At 42.1% G+C, this 21,771-nt stretch overlaps 1 protein-coding gene across 1 annotated transcript in view; it reads right to left on the reverse strand.

Moving 5' to 3' along the window:
* Window positions 1-2,191: 2,191 nt before the first annotated feature.
* The window catches only part of LOC129862929 (potassium channel subfamily K member 12-like), a 74,214-nt gene continuing 54,634 nt past the window's right edge, over window positions 2,192-21,771 (reverse strand). The window contains exons 2-4 of the mRNA XM_055935035.1: window positions 19,179-19,542; window positions 13,807-13,954; window positions 2,192-13,650 (exon numbers count right to left, since the gene is read on the reverse strand). Coding sequence (XP_055791010.1) covers window positions 13,255-13,650; window positions 13,807-13,954; window positions 19,179-19,542 — 908 coding nt within the window. The 3' untranslated portion in view covers window positions 2,192-13,254. The remainder of the gene's footprint in view (window positions 13,651-13,806; window positions 13,955-19,178; window positions 19,543-21,771) is intronic.

The following is a 21,771-nucleotide window of genomic DNA, read 5'->3' on the forward strand; positions in this document are numbered from 1 at the left end:
TAACCCTTTACTTAAAGCCTTTTGGTAAAACTCATAACAACTTGTTCTCAGCATGTAAGAGCCATTATAAGGTATTATAATAATGTCTTATGTCTTTCAAATTGACTTTGTTCAGGAACATCCAACAGTCACAGAGAAAAGACCAGTTGATGACAGTTATGCTACACACACAGTTTGCTTAGAAATTAAATAATGTGTGTGTGTGTGTCTGTCATGATTGAGGGAGCCTCACTGTTACTTAACAAAATATATGACTATCATATAAACTGACTGACCAAATGATAATTACACTGCTGGACCATTAAACATGAATCCCCCTCTGCTTTTTATTACCAACACAAACTGTCAACAAAACTGTTGGAGGGGCGCTTCTCAATCTCTCTTGACAGACTTAACATGCCAGATGTGGTTCCGGTTTCAAGATTAGGTTGAGCTAAAAAGCCAAGTTTTAGTCAATACTATTGAATCCCTTAGAAAGAAGACCAGTCTTTGTTAACAGCCCTGTAAGACTACAGTATAAGTCACAGGGTTTATGGTCATTATCACTGATGTATGGCTGCTTCTCATGTTATTCCCTTTATACCGTAGCTTCCTATATTCATGGGCCTTTGAGAAGTGTGGAAGATATGGGTTGTTACTCAAATGGCACTCTATTCCCTACATAGTGCACTTCTTTTGACCAGAGCCCTCAGAGTCCTGGTCAAAATAAGTAGTGCACTATATAGGCAATAGGGTGCCATTTGAGACACAAACAGTAATTTCTTTGATTTATTTAATTTAACCTTTATTGAACTAGGCAAGTCAGTTAAGAACAAATCCTTATTTACAATGGTGGCCTACCCCAGCCAAACTTGGACGACGCTGGGCCAATTGTGCGCCGCCCTATGGGACTCCCAATCACGGCCGGATGTGGTACAGCCTGGATGATTGATCCTATAGGATCCTTAAGTTAATGAGCCCAGTGTCACAGACTGGTCAATTACACTGTGATGATCTTTGTTCCACTCCTGCTTTTTGTTATGGTCATCCCAGTCATATTACATTACACTGATCCACCACTGTGTTTTGTTATGGTCATCCCAGTCATATTACATTACACTGATCCACCACTGTGTTTTGTTATGGTCATCCCAGTCATATTACATTACACTGATCCACCACTGCGTTTTGTTATGGTCATCCCAGTCATATTACATTACACTGATCCACCACTGCGTTTTGTTATGGTCATCCCAGTCATATTACATTACACTGATCCACCACTGTGTTTTGTTATGGTCATCCCAGTCATATTACATTACACTGATCCACCACTGTGTTTTGTTATGGTCATCCCAGTCATATTACATTACACTGATCCACCACTGTGTTTTGTTATGGTCATCCCAGTCATATTACATTACACTGATCCACCACTGTGTTTTGTTATGGTCATCCCAGTCATATTACATTACACTGATCCACCACTGTGTTTTGTTATGGTCATCCCAGTCATATTACATTACACTGATCCACCACTGTGTTTTGTTATGGTCATCCCAGTCATATTACATTACACTGATCCACCACTGTGTTTTGTTATGGTCATCCCAGTCATATTACATTACACTGATCCACCACTGTGTTTTGTTATGGTCATCCCAGTCATATTACATTACACTGATCCACCACTGCGTTTTGTTATGGTCATCCCAGTCATATTACATTACACTGATCCATAGAACAGTATGTACAAACAGTGTCATCTTTAAGAATGTGGCTACATTAGTAATCATTTCTTTGACAACTTTAATAAATATCTCAGACTGGTTTGGTTTTTATATTGTGGAACAGATGATCACATGAGAATAAATCACTTCCTTTAAAGTACTGATATAAAACTAATAGATATGTCACCTTTCAGTAAGCATTGATGATGCTGTTGACAAGCAATATATGTGTGTCCCTAATGGCACCCTATTCCCTATAGAGTGCACTACTTTGGCCTTATGGGCACTGGTCAAAGGTAGTGCAATAAGTAACCAATAGGGTGCCATTTGGGATGCATCCTACATTTCCCTAGACAGACCTCCTGTCTCGTGTCTCCCGTCTCCTCTCAGAAGATACTGAGTGCGATCCAATGACATCAATAGAGTTTCATTTTGCAAAATGCAAAAGGATTGTGTTGTATAATATAGAAGCTGTACATACATTGGGAGATGTAATGTTTTAATATGCAAGGACAAAGGTAAGGCAGTTGAATTCATGCATACATTTGTAAGTGAGCAAACCTTACTCTAAATATAATATTTATTTATGTCTCTAATGTTGTACCTTACTCTAAATATATTTATTCATATATTATTTATATCTCTAATGTTGTAAAAGCTTGATGCATCATCACTCAGCCTCGTGTAAAATACATGTTATTATTGGATGTTTGATCTAATTCTAATCTAGAGGCATCTGCAGGATCAATACTAGCAGATGTAATTCATTTAAAGACTCGCAATACATCTCTCTCTAAACACATACAGGTGCATGCACGCACATGAGGGCATGCAAATGCAAACACACACACAAACGCTCACACGCAAACACAAATACACACACATACAGGTTTCCTGCTCCTGGAGAGGTAAAGAGTGTTCCTTTAATGTCCTTCTCCCCTAGCCCCTATGTCCCGAAGGGGAAGCAGTCAGTCAGTAAGTGCGATGTCTCCAGCAGTTCTGTACCCAGGCTACACCCCTCATCTTCCAGAGGGACCAGGACAGATTGATATTATACAGTAGGAGAGACTGCATCAAAGGAATTCTTGAATGTATATAATTCACTTCTAGAATGTATGTCATAAGTTTCTAGAATGTCCTGTACATAGTGTCCCCCTCTGGTGGAATCTGTTGTTTTGAACACTGTTTTAAATGGCTCGGGGAGACACACTACACACCTTCACATTGCTACAATGAGTTGCTATTCCTATTAGCTGAGACATTACAATCTAGCTGTTTAATTTGCTCTGTGTTCTGTTGGGTAATAGAATCATGTGCTATTGAAATGCTACACTCCATAGTCCAAACTTCTAATTTTTACCAATCCATTATGGCCGGCCACAAATGAATATCCAACCCTGAGCACTTTCTTTGTCATGGAAATATAGTGTATTGTAGCAGCTGCTTGTGCTCACTACATTTTCCATTCAGTGTCAATTGTGTCATTATAAAGCAGCTCAGGAAAGAGATGGTCCTGGATACAACCATTCGTCTTCTATTTTATCTGTTATGTTACAGCTATAGAAAAATATATTTCAAAGAGTAATCTATGTTTTATATACAACGATCTCATATGGCTTCACCATAATGGTTAACTACAGTTAACTACAACAAGCCTGAAGTCTCAACTACCTGAGTCATTTTGTCTAGTTCTTTTTTAACCCGAGGACAGAGCAATGGAAACATTCCAACTTATAGATACTGTATCTATCTGTAAAAAGTATATTTATTCCCTATATAGTGCACTACTTAGGACCAGAGCTCTATGAGCCTGGGTTCAAAGTTGTGCATCTAGGGATTAGGGATTCTACATTGTAGAATAAGAGTGAAGACATCAAAACTATGAAATAAAACACATGGAATCATGTAGTAACCCACATTCTTTTTAAGCAAATCAAAATATATTTTAGATTTTAGATTTTTCAAAGTAGCCACCCTTTGCCTTTATGATAGCTTTGCACACGCTTGGCATTCTCTCAACCAGCTTCATGATGTAGTCACCTGGAATGCATTTCAATTAATTTGTGGGATTTCTTTCCTTCTAAATACGTTTGAGCCAATCAGTTGTGTTGTGACAAGGTCGTGGTGGTATACAGAAGATAGCCCTATTTAGTAAAAGACCAAGTCCATATTATGGCAAGAACGGCTAAAATAAGCAAAGAGAAACGACAGTCCATCATTACTTTAAGTTAAGACATTTAAGTTAAATCAGTCAATCCAGAAAATTTCAAGAACTTTGAAAGTTTCTTCAAGTGCAGTTGCAAAAACTATGTAGCTTCACGATGAAACTGGCTCTCATAAGGATCGCCACAAGAAAGGATGACCCAGAGTTACCTCTGCTGCAGAGGATACGTTCATTAGAGTTACCAGCCTCAGAAATTGCAGCCCAAATAAATGCTTCACAGAGTTCAAGTAACAGACACATCTCAAAATCAACGGCTCAGAGGAGACTGCATAAATCAGGCCTTCATGGTCGAATTGCTCCAAAGAACCCACTACTAAAGGACACCAATAATAAGAAGAGACTTGCTTGTGCCAAGAAACACGAGCAATGGACATTAGACAGGTGGAAATCTGACCTTAGGTCTGATGAATCCAAACATGCAATTTTTGGTTCCAACCGCCGTGCCTTTGTGAGACGCAGAGTAGGTAAGGGGATGATTTCCGCCTGTTTGTTTTCCACCGTGAAGCATGGAGGAGGAGGTGTGATGGTGTGGGGTCCTTTTCTGGTGAAATTGTCAGTGATTTATTTAGAATTCAAGGAACACTTAACCAGCATGGCTACCACAGCATTCAGCATCGATACACCATCCCATCTGGTTTGCACTTAGTGAGACTATCATTTGTTTTTCAACAGGACAATGACCCAACACACCTCCAGGCTGTGTAAGGGCTATTTCACCAAGAAGGAGAGTGATGGAGTGCTGTGTCAGATGACCTGGCCTCTACAATCACCCAAACTCAACCCAGTTGAGATGATTTGGGATGAGTTGGACCCCAGAGTGAAGGAAAAGAGGCCAACAAGTGCACAGCATATGGGGGAAATCCTTCAAGACCGTTGGAAAAGCATTCCAGGTGAAGCTGGTTGAGAGAATGCCAAGATTGTGTAAAGCTGCCATCAATGCAAAGGGTGGCTACTATTTTGAGTTTTACACTTTTTTGGTTACTACATGTTTCCAAATGTGTTATTTTATGATTTTGATGTCTTCACTATTATTCTACAATGTAGAAACTAGCAAAAATAAAGAAAAACCCTTGAATGAGTAGGTGTGTCCAAACTTTTGACTGGTACTGTATATGGAATACCTTATTTACATAAGTATTCAGACCCTTTGCTATGAGACTCAACATTTTGACAGGATTGTGCCGAGGCGGAGATCTGGGGAAGGGTACCAGCATTGAAGGTCCCCAAGAACACAGTGGCCTTCATCATTCTTAAATGGAAGAAGTTTGGAACCACCAAGGTTCTTCCTAGAGCTGGCCGCCCGGCCAAACTGAGCAATCGGGGGAGAGGGCCTTGGTCAGGGAGGTTTGCATCACCCCCTGGAACAGCAACTCAGCCACCCAAGTCATGGCCTGTTCACACCGCTACCATCTAGAAGGAGGATACAGTACAGGTGCATCAAAGCTGGGACCAATAGAGTGAAAAACAGCATCTATCTCCAGGCCATCAGACTATTAAACAGCTTCTATCTCCAGACCATCAGACTGTTGAACAGCGTCTATCGCCAGACCATCAGACTGTTGAACAGCTTCTATCTCCAGACCATCAGCCTGTTGAACAGCTTCTATTTCCAGACCTTCAGACTGTTGAACAGCTTCTATTACCAGACCATCAGACTGTTGAACAGCTTCTATTACCAGACCATCAGACTGTTGAACAGCTTCTATCTCCAGACCATCAGCCTGTTGAACAGCTTCTATTTCCAGACCTTCAGACTGTTGAACAGCTTCTATTACCAGACCATCAGACTGTTGAACAGCTTCTATTACCAGACCATCAGACTGTTAAACAGCTTCTACCTCCAGAACATCAGACTGTTGAACAGCTTCTATTTCCAGACCATCAGACTGTTGAACAGCTTCTATTACCAGACCATCAGACTATTGAACAGCTTCTATTACCAGACCATCAGACTGTTGGACAGCTTCTATTACCAGACCATCAGACTGTTGGACAGCTTCTATTACCATTACCATCAGACTGTTGAACAGCTTCTATTACCAGACCATCAGACTGTTGGACAGCTTCTATTACCATTACCATCAGACTGTTGAACAGCTTCTATTACCAGACCATCAGACTGTTGGACAGCTTCTATTACCATTACCATCAGACTGTTGAACAGCTTCTATCACCAGACCATCAGACTATTGAACAGCTTCTATTACCAGACCATCAGACTGTTGGACAGCTTCTATTACCATTACCATCAGACTGTTGAACAGCTTCTATTACCAGACCATCAGACTGTTGAACAGCTTCTATTACCATTACCATCAGACTGTTGAACAGCTTCTATTACCAGACCATCAGACTGTTGGACAGCTTCTATTACCAGACCATCAGACTGTTGAACAGCTTCTATCTCCAGACCATCAGACTGTTGAACAGCTTCTATTACCATCAGACTGTTGAACAGCTTCTATTACCAGACCATCCGACTGTTGGACAGCTTCTATTACCAGACCATCAGACTGTTGGACAGCTTCTATTACCATTACCATCAGACTGTTGAACAGCTTCTATTACCAGACCATCAGACTGTTGAACAGCTTCTATCACCAGACCATCAGACTGTTGAACAGCTTCTATTACCAGACCATCAGACTGTTGAACAGCTTCTATTACCAGACCATCAGACTATTGAACAGCTTCTATCTCCAGACCATCAGACTGTTGAACAGCTTCTATTACCATTACCATCAGACTGTTGAACAGCTTCTATTACCAGACCATCAGACTGTTGAACAACTTCTATCTCCAGACCATCAGACTGTTGAACAGCTTCTATTACCATCAGACTGTTGAACAGCTTCTATTACCATCAGACTGTTGAACAGCTTCTATTACCAGACCATCAGACTGTTGAACAGCTTCTATCACCAGACCATCAGACTGTTGAACAGCTTCTATTACCAGACCATCAGACTGTTGAACAACTTCTATCTCCAGACCATCAGACTGTTGAACAGCTTCTATCTCCAGACCATCCGACTGTTGAACAGCTTCTATTACCAGACCATCAGACTGTTGAACAACTTCTATCTCCAGACCATCAGACTGTTGAACAGCTTCTATCTCCAGACCATCAGACTGTTGAACAGCTTCTATTACCATCAGACTGTTGAACAGCTTCTATTACCATCAGACTGTTGAACAGCTTCTATTACCAGACCATCAGACTGTTGATCAGCTTCTATTACCAGACCATCAGACTGTTGGACAGCTTCTATTACCATCAGACTGTTGAACAGCTTCTATTACCAGACCATCAGACTGTTGAACAGCTTCTATTACCAGACCATCAGACTGTTGAACAGCTTCTATTACCATCAGACTGTTGAACAGCTTCTATTACCAGACCATCAGACTGTTGATCAGCTTCTATTACCAGACCATCAGACTGTTGATCAGCTTCTATTACCAGACCATCAGACTGTTGAACAGCTTCTATTACCATCAGACTGTTGAACAGCTTCTATCACCAGACCATCAGACTGTTGAACAGCTTCTATTACCATCAGACTGTTGGACAGCTTCTATTACCAGACCATCAGACTGTTGAACAGCTTCTATTACCATCCGACTGTTGGACAGCTTCTATTACCAGACCATCAGACTGTTGAACAGCTTCTATTACCAGACCATCAGACTGTTGAACAGCTTCTATTACCAGACCATCAGACTGTTGAACAGCTTCTATTACCAGACCATCAGACTGTTGAACAGCTTCTATTACCAGACCATCAGACTGTTGAACAGCTTCTATTACCAGACCATCAGACTGTTGGACAGCTTCTATTACCAGACCATCAGACTGTTGGACAGCTTCTATTACCAGACCATCAGACTGTTGAACAGCTTCTATTACCAGACCATCAGACTGTTGAACAGCTTCTATTACCAGACCATCAGACTGTTGAACAGCTTCTATTACCATCCGACTGTTGGACAGCTTCTATTACCAGACCATCAGACTGTTGAACAGCTTCTATCTCCAGACCATCAGACTGTTGAACAGCTTCTATCTCCAGACCATTAGACTGTTGAACAGCTTAAATTATTAGACCATCAGACTGTTGAACAGCTTCTATTACCAGACCATCAGACTGTTGAACAGCTTCTATTACCAGACCATCAGACTGTTGAACAGCTTCTATTACCAGACCATCAGACTGTTGAACAGCTTCTATCTCCAGACCATCAGACTGTTAAACAGCTTCTATTACCATCAGACTGTTGAACAGCTTCTATTACCAGACCATCAGACTGTTAAACAGCTTCTATCTCCAGACCATCAGACTGTTAAACAGTCATCGCACCATCTTCTGTAATAAGAGACAAAGACTCACTCACACACCTCATACACACGCATACTCCAATACTCACGCACACACAAACACAACTCCACTGTCCCATGTATACACTGTAGAGACATTAAACACGGGATAGTTTCTTAATGTTTTCTAACTGTGTATTCATGAACTGGATGCTCCACATGGCTCATTCTAATATATCTACCACTACATTGCATTTAGTTCCACAGTTAATTTATACGCTGAATTCTCAACATCGCTCCCTGTAATATATCTACTGCTGTACATATCATTCTAAGTATATCTTGTTGGAGTATATAAGGAGATTGCATTTGGATTACTGATAACAGTGATGTTTGGGTTGTTAACTGGACTCGTTCTGACATTCCTCATTTCTTGTTTTATTATTATTTGTGTACTTGTTTGACATTTTTGCTGCACTGTTAGGAGCTAGTAACATAAGCATTTCACTGCACCTGCTACAACATCTGATGAACTGTGTACGCAACCAAAAACTTTGATTTGCTATACTTCCAGTCATGGTGTTATATATGTATATGTATATAGCCCACCCAATTTACCTACCTCACCCCCATACTGCTTTTATTTATTTACTTTTCTTCTCTTTTGCACACCAGTATCTCTACTTGCACATGATCATCTGATGATTTATCATTCCAGTGTTAATCTGCTAAATTGTAATTATTCGATTTATTGCCTACCTCCTCATGCCTTTTGCACACATTGTATATAGATTCTCTTTTTTTCTACCATGTTATTGACTTGTTTATTGTTTACTCCATGTGTAACTCTGTGTTGTTGTCTGTTCACACTGCTATGCTTTATCTTGGCCAGGTCGCAGTTGTAAATGAGAACTTGTTCTCAACTAGCCTACCTGGTTAAATAAAGGTGAAATAAAATAAAAAATAAAAATCTGCACAGTGTGCTGGCTGACTGATAAGAAAGACAAACCTAGCAGGATGGTCGGAGAGGGTGTGTGTGACTGAGCTGAATGCAGAGATGGCAGAGCCTCTAGCAGTAGTAGGCATTGGTGGACTAGAGAGAGAGATGCTAACGACGGATGGCAGACTGAGTTAAGCTCTTGGCTATTCTGTGTATCTGGGAGGGTGTTTCTCTCTCTTTCTCTCTCTCTCTCCCATTATATCCAAACAGCAGTGTTCCATTTTCCTTTCTGTTCCTCATAGTGCGTACTTCCTATGACCTTCTCTGCCCAAACAGTGCACTTATAGTAAGTAAAAGCTGTCTTTGAGACCATTCGCCTGAAAGATACAGGGTTTTATAATGACATCTGGGAGGTTTGACCTGTTGACTATGTCTATCTTTTCTCTATAATGGATCAGAGTGCTCCTTGTCTTCAGAACAAAGACCATCTGTGTCCCAAATGGAACCCTATTCCCAATGTAGTGCACTCTATGGGGCCTAGTCAAAAGTATTGCACTATATAGGAAATAAGGTGTCATTTGGAATGAACACAAAGAGTAGCTACACCTTGCTCTGGCTATGAGTCTCTTCTTCCTTAGTCCTTTTACAGAAATACATCTTATTTAATGTTCACTGTAATTATCAGGTTGCACACTTTTAGCCTTTGTTCTTTTTCCTGTCTTTTTTCTCTTTCTTACAGGCAAGAGGAGAGGAGGAGAAGAGGAGGGGAGAAGAGGAGGAGGAGAGGGGGAGGAGGAGGAGAGGAGGAGGAAGAGGAGAAGAGGGGGACAGGAGAGGGAGGAGAAGAGAAGGGGAGACGAGGAGGAGGAGGAGGAGGAGGAGGAGGAGAGGATGATAAGAGGGGAACAGGAGAAGATGGGGGGATGAGGAGAAGAGAAGAGGGGAAGAGAAGGAGAGGAGAAGAGGGGAACAGGAGAAGAGGAGGGGAGAAGGGGAGAAGGGGATAAGAACAGGAGAAGAGGGGGACAGGAGAAGAGGAGGAGAAGAGGAGTAGAAGAGAAGGGGAGAAGAGGGGAAGAGAAGGAGAGGAGAAGAGGGGAACAGCAGAAGAGGAGGGGAGAAGGGGAGGAGAACAGGAGAAGAGGGGGACAGGAGAAGAGGAGGAGAAGAGGAGTAGAAGAGAAGGGGGGAAGAGGGGAAGAGAAGGAGAAGGGAAGAGGGGAATAGGAGAAGAGGAGGGTAGAAGAGGAGGAGGAGGAGGAGAGAAGGATAAGAGGGGAACAGGAGGGGAGGAGGAGAAGAGAAGAGGGGAAGAGAAGGAGAGGAGAAGAGGGGAACAGGAGGGGGAGAAGGGGAGGAGAACAGGAGAAGTGGATAAGAGGAGAAGGAGAAGGAGAGGGGAAGAGAAGAAGAGGGGAACAGGAGAAGTGGAGAAGAGGAGAAGAAGAAGGGGAGGGGAAGAGAAGAAGAGGGGAACAGGAGAAGTGGAGAAGAGGAGAAGAAGGAGAGGGGAAGAGAAGAAGAGGGGAACAGGAGAAGAGGAGGGAAGGGGATGAGAAGGAGAGGGGGAGAGGGGAACAGGAGGAGGAGAGGAGAAGGAGAAGGAGAGGGGAAGAGAAGAAGAGCGGAACAGGAGAAGTGGAGAAGAGGAGAAGAAGAAGGAGAGGGGAAGAGAAGAAGAGGGGAACAGGAGAAGAGGGGGAAAGGGGAGGAGAAGGAGAGGGGGAGAGGGGAACAGGAGGAGGAGAGGAGGAGAGGAGAAGGAGAAGGAGAGGGGAAGAGAAGAAGAGGGGAACAGGAGAAGTGGAGAAGAGGAGAAGAAGAAGGAGAGGGAGAGAGGGGAACAGGAGGAGGAGAGGAGGAGAGGAGTTCTAGCCTGCAGACATCCATAAAGTAAGTAGAATACTCTTTGACCTGAAACATGATCTGAGCTCCCTACCTCCCCTCGCTACACACTTCCATCTTGAGAAAAGGAAATTACTGTTTGAAGACCTGCACTCAGGCTCAGTTGCGGAATATCTTACTAGGAGCTCACTGAACTGACTGACATAACAGAGCTGGTCTGTAGGCTACATCACAGTACAGCAGTAGCATGAACCCCATACGAAAACACCAGCCAGTCTGATTGATTTGTTTTACCCTTCCCCTTGGCCCTAAATTGGCAGATCTGAAGGGTTTGGATAGGTATCAGCAGTGAAGTGTTGGAGCTTCCACCATATTGCTTCTACCTTACAGATTGTTAAACATCAAAGCGCTAGGGCCAGAGGGAAGGGTTGAGGGGCGATTAGGGGCGTGCAGAACCTGTCTCCTCTTCCCCAACAGAATCAGTCACCTGAGTTTAAGATTAGACTAGTATCAAGATGATTGCTTGAGACCATAGAAATATAATGATTTCTTGCTTGTACTTCCTCGCATGGGTACAATCAATATGGTCACCGGCCCACCCATCACAGAACATTGACCTGAATGGCTTGACTCTCCATTCAAGTAATTCCATTCATATAGTTGAGACTAGGTTTGCCATCCCTACGGTTATTCTCTCTACGGTTCAGCTTCCATACTTCAGGACAGGTCTGTAAGGTTATTCTCTCTATGGTTCAGCTTCCATACTTAGGACAGGTCTGTAAGGTTATTCTCTCTATGGTTCAGCTTCCATACTTCAGGACAGGTCTGTAAGGTTATTCTCTCTATGGTTCAGCTTCCATACTTCAGGACAGGTCTGTAAGGTTATTCTCTCTATGGTTCAGCTTCCATACTTCAGGACAGGTCTGTAAGGTTATTCTCCCTATGGTTCAGCTTCCATACTTCAGGACAGGTCTGTAAGGTTATTCTCTCTACGGTTCAGCTTCCATACTTCAGGACAGGTCTGTAAGGTTATTCTCTCTATGGTTCAGCTTCCATACTTCAGGACAGGTCTGTAAGGTTATTCTCTCTATGGTTCAGCTTCCATACTTCAGGACAGGTCTGTAAGGTTATTCTCTCTATGGTTCAGCTTCCATACTTCAGGACAGGTCTGTAAGGTTATTCTCTCTACGGTTCAGCTTCCATACTTAGGACAGGTCTGTAAGGTTATTCTCTCTATGGTTCAGCTTCCATACTTCAGGGCAAGTCTGTAAGTGTATCTGATATGTAGATGAGTTCCTATTGTTCTTCACCATGAGACATGGAATGCATAGTTATACCATACAGAAATGACAGCTACAGTACGAACTCAACCTTTACATTCAAATCTACTTATAAATGCCATACTTATTGAAAAAGACCAGAAGCGATAATGATGTAGCCTAATAATGATCACACAGAGTTGCCTCTTCCAGTACAGTACACTGTAGAAGTCAAAATGTATCAAGTCTCAGAGTAGGAGTGCTGATCTAGGATCTATCTCTCTCTGTATCTTATCTAAGACGCATGATACATACAGCCTCAGAGATCTACTCAGCTATGGCTAACTAATTATTCTGAAGAATACCACTGCTATATCAGTGAAAATGTTCTCCGGTTGCTTTGAGTCAGAGAGCAAAATGTAAGGTTATAGCCTCATGGCATTCTCAAGTGTTTTGACCTTCCAAAGTTCATTTACAAGAAGGTTACTTTCCTTCCCACAGTATCATTACAACTGTACATCATCATCATCATCATCATCATCATCATCATCATCATCATCATCATCATCATCATCATCATCATCATCATCATCATCATCATCATCATCGCAGGATGTTGATTCCATCCCCAAAAATGTCATGCATATCATCATGCTCTTCCAACGAAGGACCAGACATAATCAAGCATGACAAGAGTGATAGCAAGTACAGTTCATCACATGAAACCTTGCAGAATCTTAAAGCGCCTCTGTTTCTCTCCATCAGTATGTCTTCTTAAGCATATTCTCCTGCAGGGTTCTTCCAGTGTCTCAACCTTTTCATTAAGACAAGCAGTCTATGGTCTTTACTCCTTGAGGGAGCTCTTAAATTAAGTCAGCTACTCATCTCTCGGACTGAACGTCCCATCCCACAGACCAGTGCCTGTCCACGGACTAGAAGTCGAGAAACACTGCTCAGTTCTACCTGGAGTTGCTGGTCTCTGCCAGCCTGTTGTTCATGATCCCCAGAGCGCCCACTCCTCCAGAGAATCCGTTATGTCTCGAGCCACCACACACTGTTCTTGGATAACCATTAGCGGACTCTGATAACTGCTTCTGCATGAGTGCCAGTGAGACCTTATTCGAGGCCGTCAGGTCCTTCATTGATATCATCTCTCCCGAGAGTCTGCGTCCTCCTCCCTCCATGTCTCTTTCGTAGGGTCCCGAATCCCCCGAGTCCAGCGTGCGTTTGATTCGGAAGCGACCTTTACGGATTCTCGAACCAGGCCGGATGGCGTTGCGGCGACCCAATGGGAAAGAGTTGGACTTGATTTTACACCGCTGGCAGCATAGGTTCTGAAGCATCCAGTTGAGCACCTGAATGAAGGAAGTATTAAGGGAATTTGATTAGACATTTAAAATACAGATAGAGTTGCCTCAGCCATTTGAGTACAACAATGCATACATACAAAATGATGGAGGATTAAAAATACAATATTGTCGACAGACTCATTTCCATTGTTCAACATCTACCTGTTTGATGACGATGGAGATGACATTGAACAGAGAGTAGATGCAGCACACGCCCATGAGGATGAACAGGCAGTTGGCCAGACGGTACAGCGGCTGGTACTCATAGTCCGCTCTCTGGCTCGACACCAGGTCCCCAAAGCCGATGGTACTGGAGGAGGAGGAGGAGGAAGAAAAAGAAGAAGAGTATGACTTTATTGCCTGTATTTATCCCCCTCGAGACTAGGGTTCAGAATCCCAGTAACTTTCCCCAAATTCCCCAGTTTTCCAGAAATCCGGTTGGAGGATATCTTACTTATTACCTCCCAATTCCAGGAATCGGTAGGTACTTTATGACAACTCCAATTAATAAAGCATCGATAATGGATTATTAAAGAGTTTATTATTAATTGATGAATCATTACACCATTCATAAGATGTTTAATATATGTCTTTATTAAACCATTTCCTAATCATTAGTTAAGTATTTTTGCATGGCCTCATCTAAAGTGTGGGCTCTTTATACTTTATAAATACTTTATAAATGTTTTGTGTGACCAATGTAATTTTTCACTAAAAGATGTACATGCTCCTTAAGGTTTCAAAATAGACCCGAGAACATATCAATGGTTAAAGAATAATCACAATGCACAGGATGTTAAACTAAAAATATTGTCTAATAAAAGCATGAGCTGGTGCACACCCAGAGAAAATTATTTGAATTTAGAGGTGCTGACTAAAGTTTTTTTTACCCCAAAAATTACTGGGAGGTTATACATATGGAGTGTGCACCAGCTCCTGCTTTTTATTAGACAACATAAAGTGCCTTGCAAAAATATTAATTTCCCTTGGCATTTTTCCTATTTTGTTGCATTACAAGCTGTAATTTTAATGGAATTTTATTTGGATGTCATGTAATGGATATGCACAGAATAGTCCAAATTGGTGAAGTGAAATAAAAAAGAAATACTTGTTTCAAAAAATTATTAAAAATAAAAACCGCAAAAGTGGTGTGTGCATATGTATTCACCCTCTTTGCTATGAAGCCCCTAAATAAGATCTGGTGCAACCAATTACCTTCAGAAGTCACATTATTAGTTAAATAAAGTCCACCTGTTTGCAATCTAAGTGTCACATGATCTGTGACATGATCAAAGTATTCATACACCTGTTCTGAAAGGCCCCAGAGTCTGCAACACCACTAAGCAAGGGGCACTACCAAGCAAGCGGCACCATAAAGACCAAGGAGCTCTCCAAACAGGTCAGGGACAAAGTTGTGGAGAAGTACAGATCAGGGTTGGGTTATAAAAAACTATCAGAAAATTTGAACATCCCACAGAGCACCATTAAATCCATTAATAAAAAATTGAAAGAATATGGCACCACAACAAACCTGCCAAGAGAGGGCCGCCCACCAAAACTCACAGACCAGGCAAGGAGGGCATTAATCAGAGAGGCAACAAAGACACCAAAGATACCCTGAAGAAGCTGCAAAGCTCCACAGCTGAGTTTGGAGTATCTGTCCATAGGACCATTTTAAGCCGTACACTCCACAGAACAGGGCTTTACGGAAGAGTGGCCAGAAAAAAAGCCATTGCTTAAAAAAAAATAAGCAAACACGTTTGGTGTTTGCCAAAAGGCATGTGGGATACTCCCCAAACATATGGAAGAAGGTACTCAGATCTGACAGAAATGTAGTTTTTGGCCATCAAGGAAAACGCTATGTCTGGCGCAAACCCAACACATCTCATCACCCAGAGAATACCATCCCCACGGTGAAGCATGGTGGTGGCAGCATCATGCTGTGGGGATGTTTTTCATCGGCAGGGACTGGGAGACTGGTCAGAATTGAAGGAATGATGGATGGCGCTAAATACAGAGAAATTCTTGAGGGAAACCTGTTTCAGTCTTCCAGAGATTTGACACTGGGACGGAGGTTCACCTTCCAGCAGGACAATGACCCTAAGCATACTGCTAAAGCAACACTTGAGTGGTTTATTAAGGTGACACGTCTTGGAATGTCTTGGAATGGCCTAGTCAAAGCCCAGACCTCAATCCAATTGAGAATCTGTGGTATGACTTAGCGGAATACCTGTCGACAACATCCAGTGAAATTGGAGGGCGCGCAATTCAAATAAATAATCGTAATATTAAACATTCATTATCATACAAGTATCTTGTATCATTTAAAAGCTTAAATTCTTGTTAATATAACTGCATTGTCCGATTTACAATAGGCTTTACAGCGAAAGCATACCATGCAATTGTCTGAGGACGGCGCCCCACATCAACATATTTTTCAACCAGCACAGGCTTCACAAAATCACAAATAGCGATTAAATAAATCACTTACTATTGAAAATCTTCCTCTGTTTGCAATCCCAAGGGTCCCAGCTACAACATGAATGGTCGTTTTGTTAGATAAAATCCTTCTTTATATCCCAAAAAGCCTGTTTAGTTGGCGCCATCGATTTCAGTAATCCACTTGTTCAACATGCAGACAAAGGAATCCAAAAAGCTACCGCTAAACTTCGTCCAAAGAAGTCAAACGCTTCTATTTAATCCTTAGGTACCCTAAATGTAAATAAACTATAATATTTAATACGGAAAGTAGTATGTTCAATAGGAAAGTAAAATTAGTAAGCTCACGCCCTCTTCCTCGCACGCCGAAAGACTGATATTGTTTCCGGTGGTCTCTTCCCAAAAACATCAAATTCTTACTTGTTTTTGAAGAAACAAGCCTGAAACCTTGAATAAAGACTGTTGACATCTAGTGGAAGCCATAGGAATTGCAATCTGGAAGCCAGAATTACATAGGACTCATAGCTTTCCATTATAAGAGCCTGGGACTTTAGCACAAAAACAGGTTTTTCCTTCGGATTTTCACCTGCCAAATCAATTCTGTTATAGTCTCAGACATTATTTTACATTTTTTAGAAACTTCAAAGTGTTTCCTATGCAATGCTACCATTATATGCATATCCTGGCTTCTGGGTCTGAGTAACAGGCAGTTTACTTTGGGTATGTTAGTCAGGCGGAAATTCAGGAAAATAGACCCTGGCTCTAAGAATTGCTGCAGCAGAACCTATCCAACTTGAAGGAGCTGGAGCAGTTTTGCCTTGAAGAATGGGCAAAAATCCCAGTGGCTAAATGTGCCAAGCTTATAAAGATATACCCCAAGAGACTTGCAGCTGTAATTGCTGCAAAAGGTGGCTCTACAAAGCATTGACTTTGGGGGGGTGAATAGTTATGCACGCTCAAGTTTTTTTTGCTTGTCTTATTACTTGTTTGTTTCACAATCTTCAAAGTGGTAGGCATGTTGTGTAAATCAAATGATACAAACCCCCCAAATTTCCATTTGAATTCCAGGTTGTAAGGCAACTAAATAGGAAAAATGCCAAGGGGGTGAATACTTTCACAAGCCACTGTATTTACATGTGAAACAACTTTTGTAAAGACTTGAGGAAGAGTTATAATGTGAATGTTTTGCTAATGTTGTCAACCTCGCAAATGCAAACTAATCCTAAAACAGGGAGATGTAACCTACACACAACAGCTGGCCGGACCGACAGTTTTTTGCTGGTGGGTTTTTATTCCTTCAGTACTACTGATATGTCATTGAGGTAGAAATGTAGGATTTGCAGGTAAAAATGTTACAGGTGTAGGATCTAAATTTAATCATCAATGTTGCAGGAAATTTCCTGCTTGTAGTGTGTTCATTGGCTGAGAGTTGGGTGATCAAATTTGGAGACTTCGCAAACCGGAACTCCCAATTTCTAACAGTTCTGGGTTTACCGAGATTATACAGATTTTTTATGATTTTTATTAGGATCCCCTTCCTGGGGTGTGACATGACGAAAAAATATATTATAGAAAAAACACATCTCTAAGGAGACTGCAATCCACACACTGGTTTTGGTAGAAAAGCCACTGCCAAGAAACACTTCTGTTAGCATTTTCAGACTAAGAACTACTCAGTCTAGAGTGTCTGAAGGTACTAGTAAAAAAGTGTCACTGTCTACATTCACTTTAGTTTTGGTAGAAAACTCACTTCCAATAAACACACATTTTCTATATCTTTTCTTAACTCTGTTGTGTTCTCATAGTTTAACTATTGATATGTTCTAGGGGACATTTTGAGATCTAGAGCGTAATGGGACAAGGACATCCCTGCCGGCCTAACCTTCCCCTACACCCGGATGACGCTGGGCCAATTGTGCACCGCCCCATGGGTCTCCCGGTCGGGCCCGGCTACGACAGAGCCTGGACTCGAACCCAGAATCTCTAGTGGCACAGTTAGCACTGCGATGCAGTGCCTTACATGCTGACCAGACCGGACACGTCGCGTGCGTCGCAAAATACATTTAGAAATCGATGTTATTCAATTATTGCACCCACACTGCTCGCACGCGCCAACGAGCGTCTGCGATGCCAAGGGCTAAAATATAAGTAATTCCTATTTCTGACGCAGATCGCACTGCAAGTCCTGCCTCTCCCATCTCCTCATTGGTTTATAGAAGCAGGTACCCACGTGCCATCTCCTCATTGGTTATACCCATGTGGGTGATTGAAAGAGGAACTGTTTTGCCGGTTGTCGTGGTAAAAGTGTAGATGCCAATCACCATATAAGTTCAAATATGAAAAATCCTGGAAGGAGGAGAGATGACTAGAAACGATTCGGTTGGCCGTTTTATGTGTGGATTAATTGTCGGAGTAGAAGAGCTTGTGCATTTCAGGTAAAATAACCACTCAATGTTTATATCCCAGGACAAATTAGCTAACAACAGCAAGCTAGCTAAATAGGGAGGCGCATTTGAAGGAGCATCAGGCACTGTTGGAATGTCCATCTTTTGGTGAGAAATTACACTGTTCACTCAAAACATTTATATTTATAAAGTATAAAGAGCCCACACTTTAGATGAGGCTACGCAAAAATACTTGAATAATGATTAGGAAATGGTTTATAAGGACCTATATTAAGTATCTTATAAATGATCTTATAAATCATTATTAAATACTTTAAAAGTGGTTTATACATGTGTGAATAACTAGGTTACTAACACTTACAAATGTGAAAGTAATGATTAATAACAATTTACTAATCCATTTTAAATCCTTGTGGAGTGTGGAGTTATTATAAAGTTCTACCCAGTAATCTTCCAACTGGGATTTCTGGAAAACCAGATCAGTTTAGGAAAGAGACATACATATACACACACACACCAAAGAAGAGGTTGAAGAACAGGCCCAGCCACAGTGCAGTGCCTTGATCAAGGGCAAAACAGCAGGATATTTACTCTACCCATTAGATTTCCCCTTCAGTCAGACTCAAGATTCCTAAAGAGAACCCTCCAGCCAGTTACTGTCTGGCCCACCTCTCCGAGATCCGACCTTACCTGAATGTGACGAAGCAGAAGTAGAGTGAGTCCAGGTAGGCCCATCCCTCCACGGGGGTGTACATGGCCGAGGCGCAGCAGGAGATGATGATGGCGGATAGCCCCAGGATCAACATGACGTGGTAGACCGACGGCTTCCACCCCGGGAAAGAACACGCTGAGAAGTCATGGCGAATACCCGGCGGGAGGAGGCCAGAGTTCCGAATGCGCCGTTCCCTCACGGCCTTCATGACCACGGCCAGGAGGGTGATAATGCGTTCCAGGAAGAGGTTAAAGAACAAGATGGTGGCGGCGCAGCCGAGGAGACCGTAGAAGATCAGGAACACCTTCCCTGTTACCGTCACTGGAGTGGACATCCCGAAACCTACAGGTGGCAACAGAGAGATGGGGTTAGAGTAATGGATTGCTTAATTGATTGAGTGGTTGATTGATTGACTGGATGATTGGTTGATTGATTGATGAAAGAAGATTAGACTACTAAAGGCCCAGGGGAAGGCGTCTAACACACCACAATGTAAGTCTGTTTGTCTGTTCTTAATAATCCTCAGGTCATTGCAGGTATCTGAATGCCTCATTTCCTTCTTCTGGGGTAGACACTAAGGCTGCTTTTACACAATCAGCCCAATTCTGATATTTTTTTCAGTAATTGGTCTTTTGACCAAAAAATCTGATGTGTGTCTAGGATTTGGGCTCCATGTGTAAACTCAATCCAAGTGAGTCCTGGCCTGGGGTAAGATCTTTTAGACTACTCCGTACATACCAGCATGTCTATTAACCAGCGCTGTACCAGCATTGGATGAGTTAAATAAAGTGAGTGATATTTTGCAACTGAAATATCTGGCAACATTCTGTTAGCATTAGACGTGGCACGTCTTTCGCCTTCCTCTGGACTTCCTCTGGACTTCCTCTGGACTGCCTCAGAAGACAAGGCCATCAGTATTTGGGAGGGTGTGTGAGTAACTCAGTAATGAAGCTAAGCTCTGTAAATGATTGACATTTCCGCTGGAGATGCATGATCTGGCCCTTTATTCCGTCAGAGGTCAGAGACAGACTCTGCAGCTGACACACATCTATGCTCACCAGCCAAAGTGTCTAGTAGTTGTGGCCACTCAATTCTACCTGTCAGTACATACTGTAACTGATTGGATAAGTGATCGTTGTGGTGTATTCTGTCAAGCAATAAACAAAGTGCAGTGAGATCATCGAGTCAGATTCTGTTTCAAGGTGAAATTATTTTTCCATCGTTGTCTTTTTTTGGCTGCGTTCCAAATGGCACCCTATTTTCTAAATCGTCTCTGGTCAAAAGTAGTGCAATATATAGGCAATAGGGTAACATTTTTGGGTTCTATTTCTTTCCACCCAGGGCTTTTTTAAATGTATTTTTTTATTTCACCTTTATTTAACCAGGTAGGCTAGTTGAGAACAAGTTCTCATTTGCAACTACGACCTGTCCAAGATAAAGCAAAGCAATGTGACACAGACAACAACACAGAGTTACACATGGAGTAAACAAAAAACAAGACAATAACATAACATAATAAACAAGTCAATGACACAGTAGAAAAAAGAAAGTCTATATACAATGTGTGCAAAAGGCATGAGGAGGTAGGCAATAAATAGGCCATAGGAGCAAATAATTACAATTTAGCAGATTAACACTGGAGTGATAAATGAGCAGATGATGATGTGCAAGTAGAGATACTGGTGTGCAAAAGAGCAGAAAAGTAAATAAAATAAAAACAGTATGGGGGTGAGGTAGGTAGATTGGGTGGGCTATTTACAGATGGACTATGTACAGCTGCAGCGATCGGTTAGCTGCTCAGATAGTTGATGTTTAGAGTTGGTGAGGGAAATAAAAGTCTCCAACTTCAGCGATTTTTCCAGTCACAGAAAAGAGTTGGCCCGAGAATTTAACTCTGTGGTACCCCCATAGAGACTGCCAGAGGTCCGGACAACATGCCCTCCGATTTGACACACTGAACTCTGTCTGCAAAGTAGTTGGTGAACCAGGCGAGGCAGTCATTGGAAAAGCCAAGGCTATTGAGTGTGCCGGTAAGAATACGGTGATTGACAGAGTCGAAAGCCTTGGCCAGGTCGATGAAGACGGCTGCACAGTACTGTCTTTTATCGATGGCGGCTATGACATCGTTTAGTACCTTGAGCGTGGCTGAGGTGCACCCGTGACCGGCTCGGAAGCCGGATTGCACAGCGGAGAAGGTCTGTTTATTAACTTGGCTTTCGAAGACTTTAGATAGGCAGGCCAGGATGGATATAGGTCTGTAACAGTTTAGTAGCTGTTCTCTGTTCCATCCCTCTAATAACTACAGTAATAAATTATACTAATGTGATGAGCTCCCTTTATGACTCCCTTTATGACTCTGTCGGCGCCGACAGAGATGGCCGTCTCGCTTTGCATTCCTAGGAAACTATGCAGTATTTTTTTTTTTTATGTGTTATTTCTTACATTGGTACCCCAGGTAATCTTAGGTTTTATTACATACAGTCGGGAGGAACTACTGAATATAAGAGCAACGTCAACTCCAGGAATATGACTTTCCCGAAGCGGATCCTGTGTTTTGCCTTCCACCCAGAA

This window comes from Salvelinus fontinalis, chromosome 1, assembly GCF_029448725.1.
Source record: "Salvelinus fontinalis isolate EN_2023a chromosome 1, ASM2944872v1, whole genome shotgun sequence".
NCBI classification, from domain to species: domain Eukaryota; kingdom Metazoa; phylum Chordata; class Actinopteri; order Salmoniformes; family Salmonidae; genus Salvelinus; species Salvelinus fontinalis.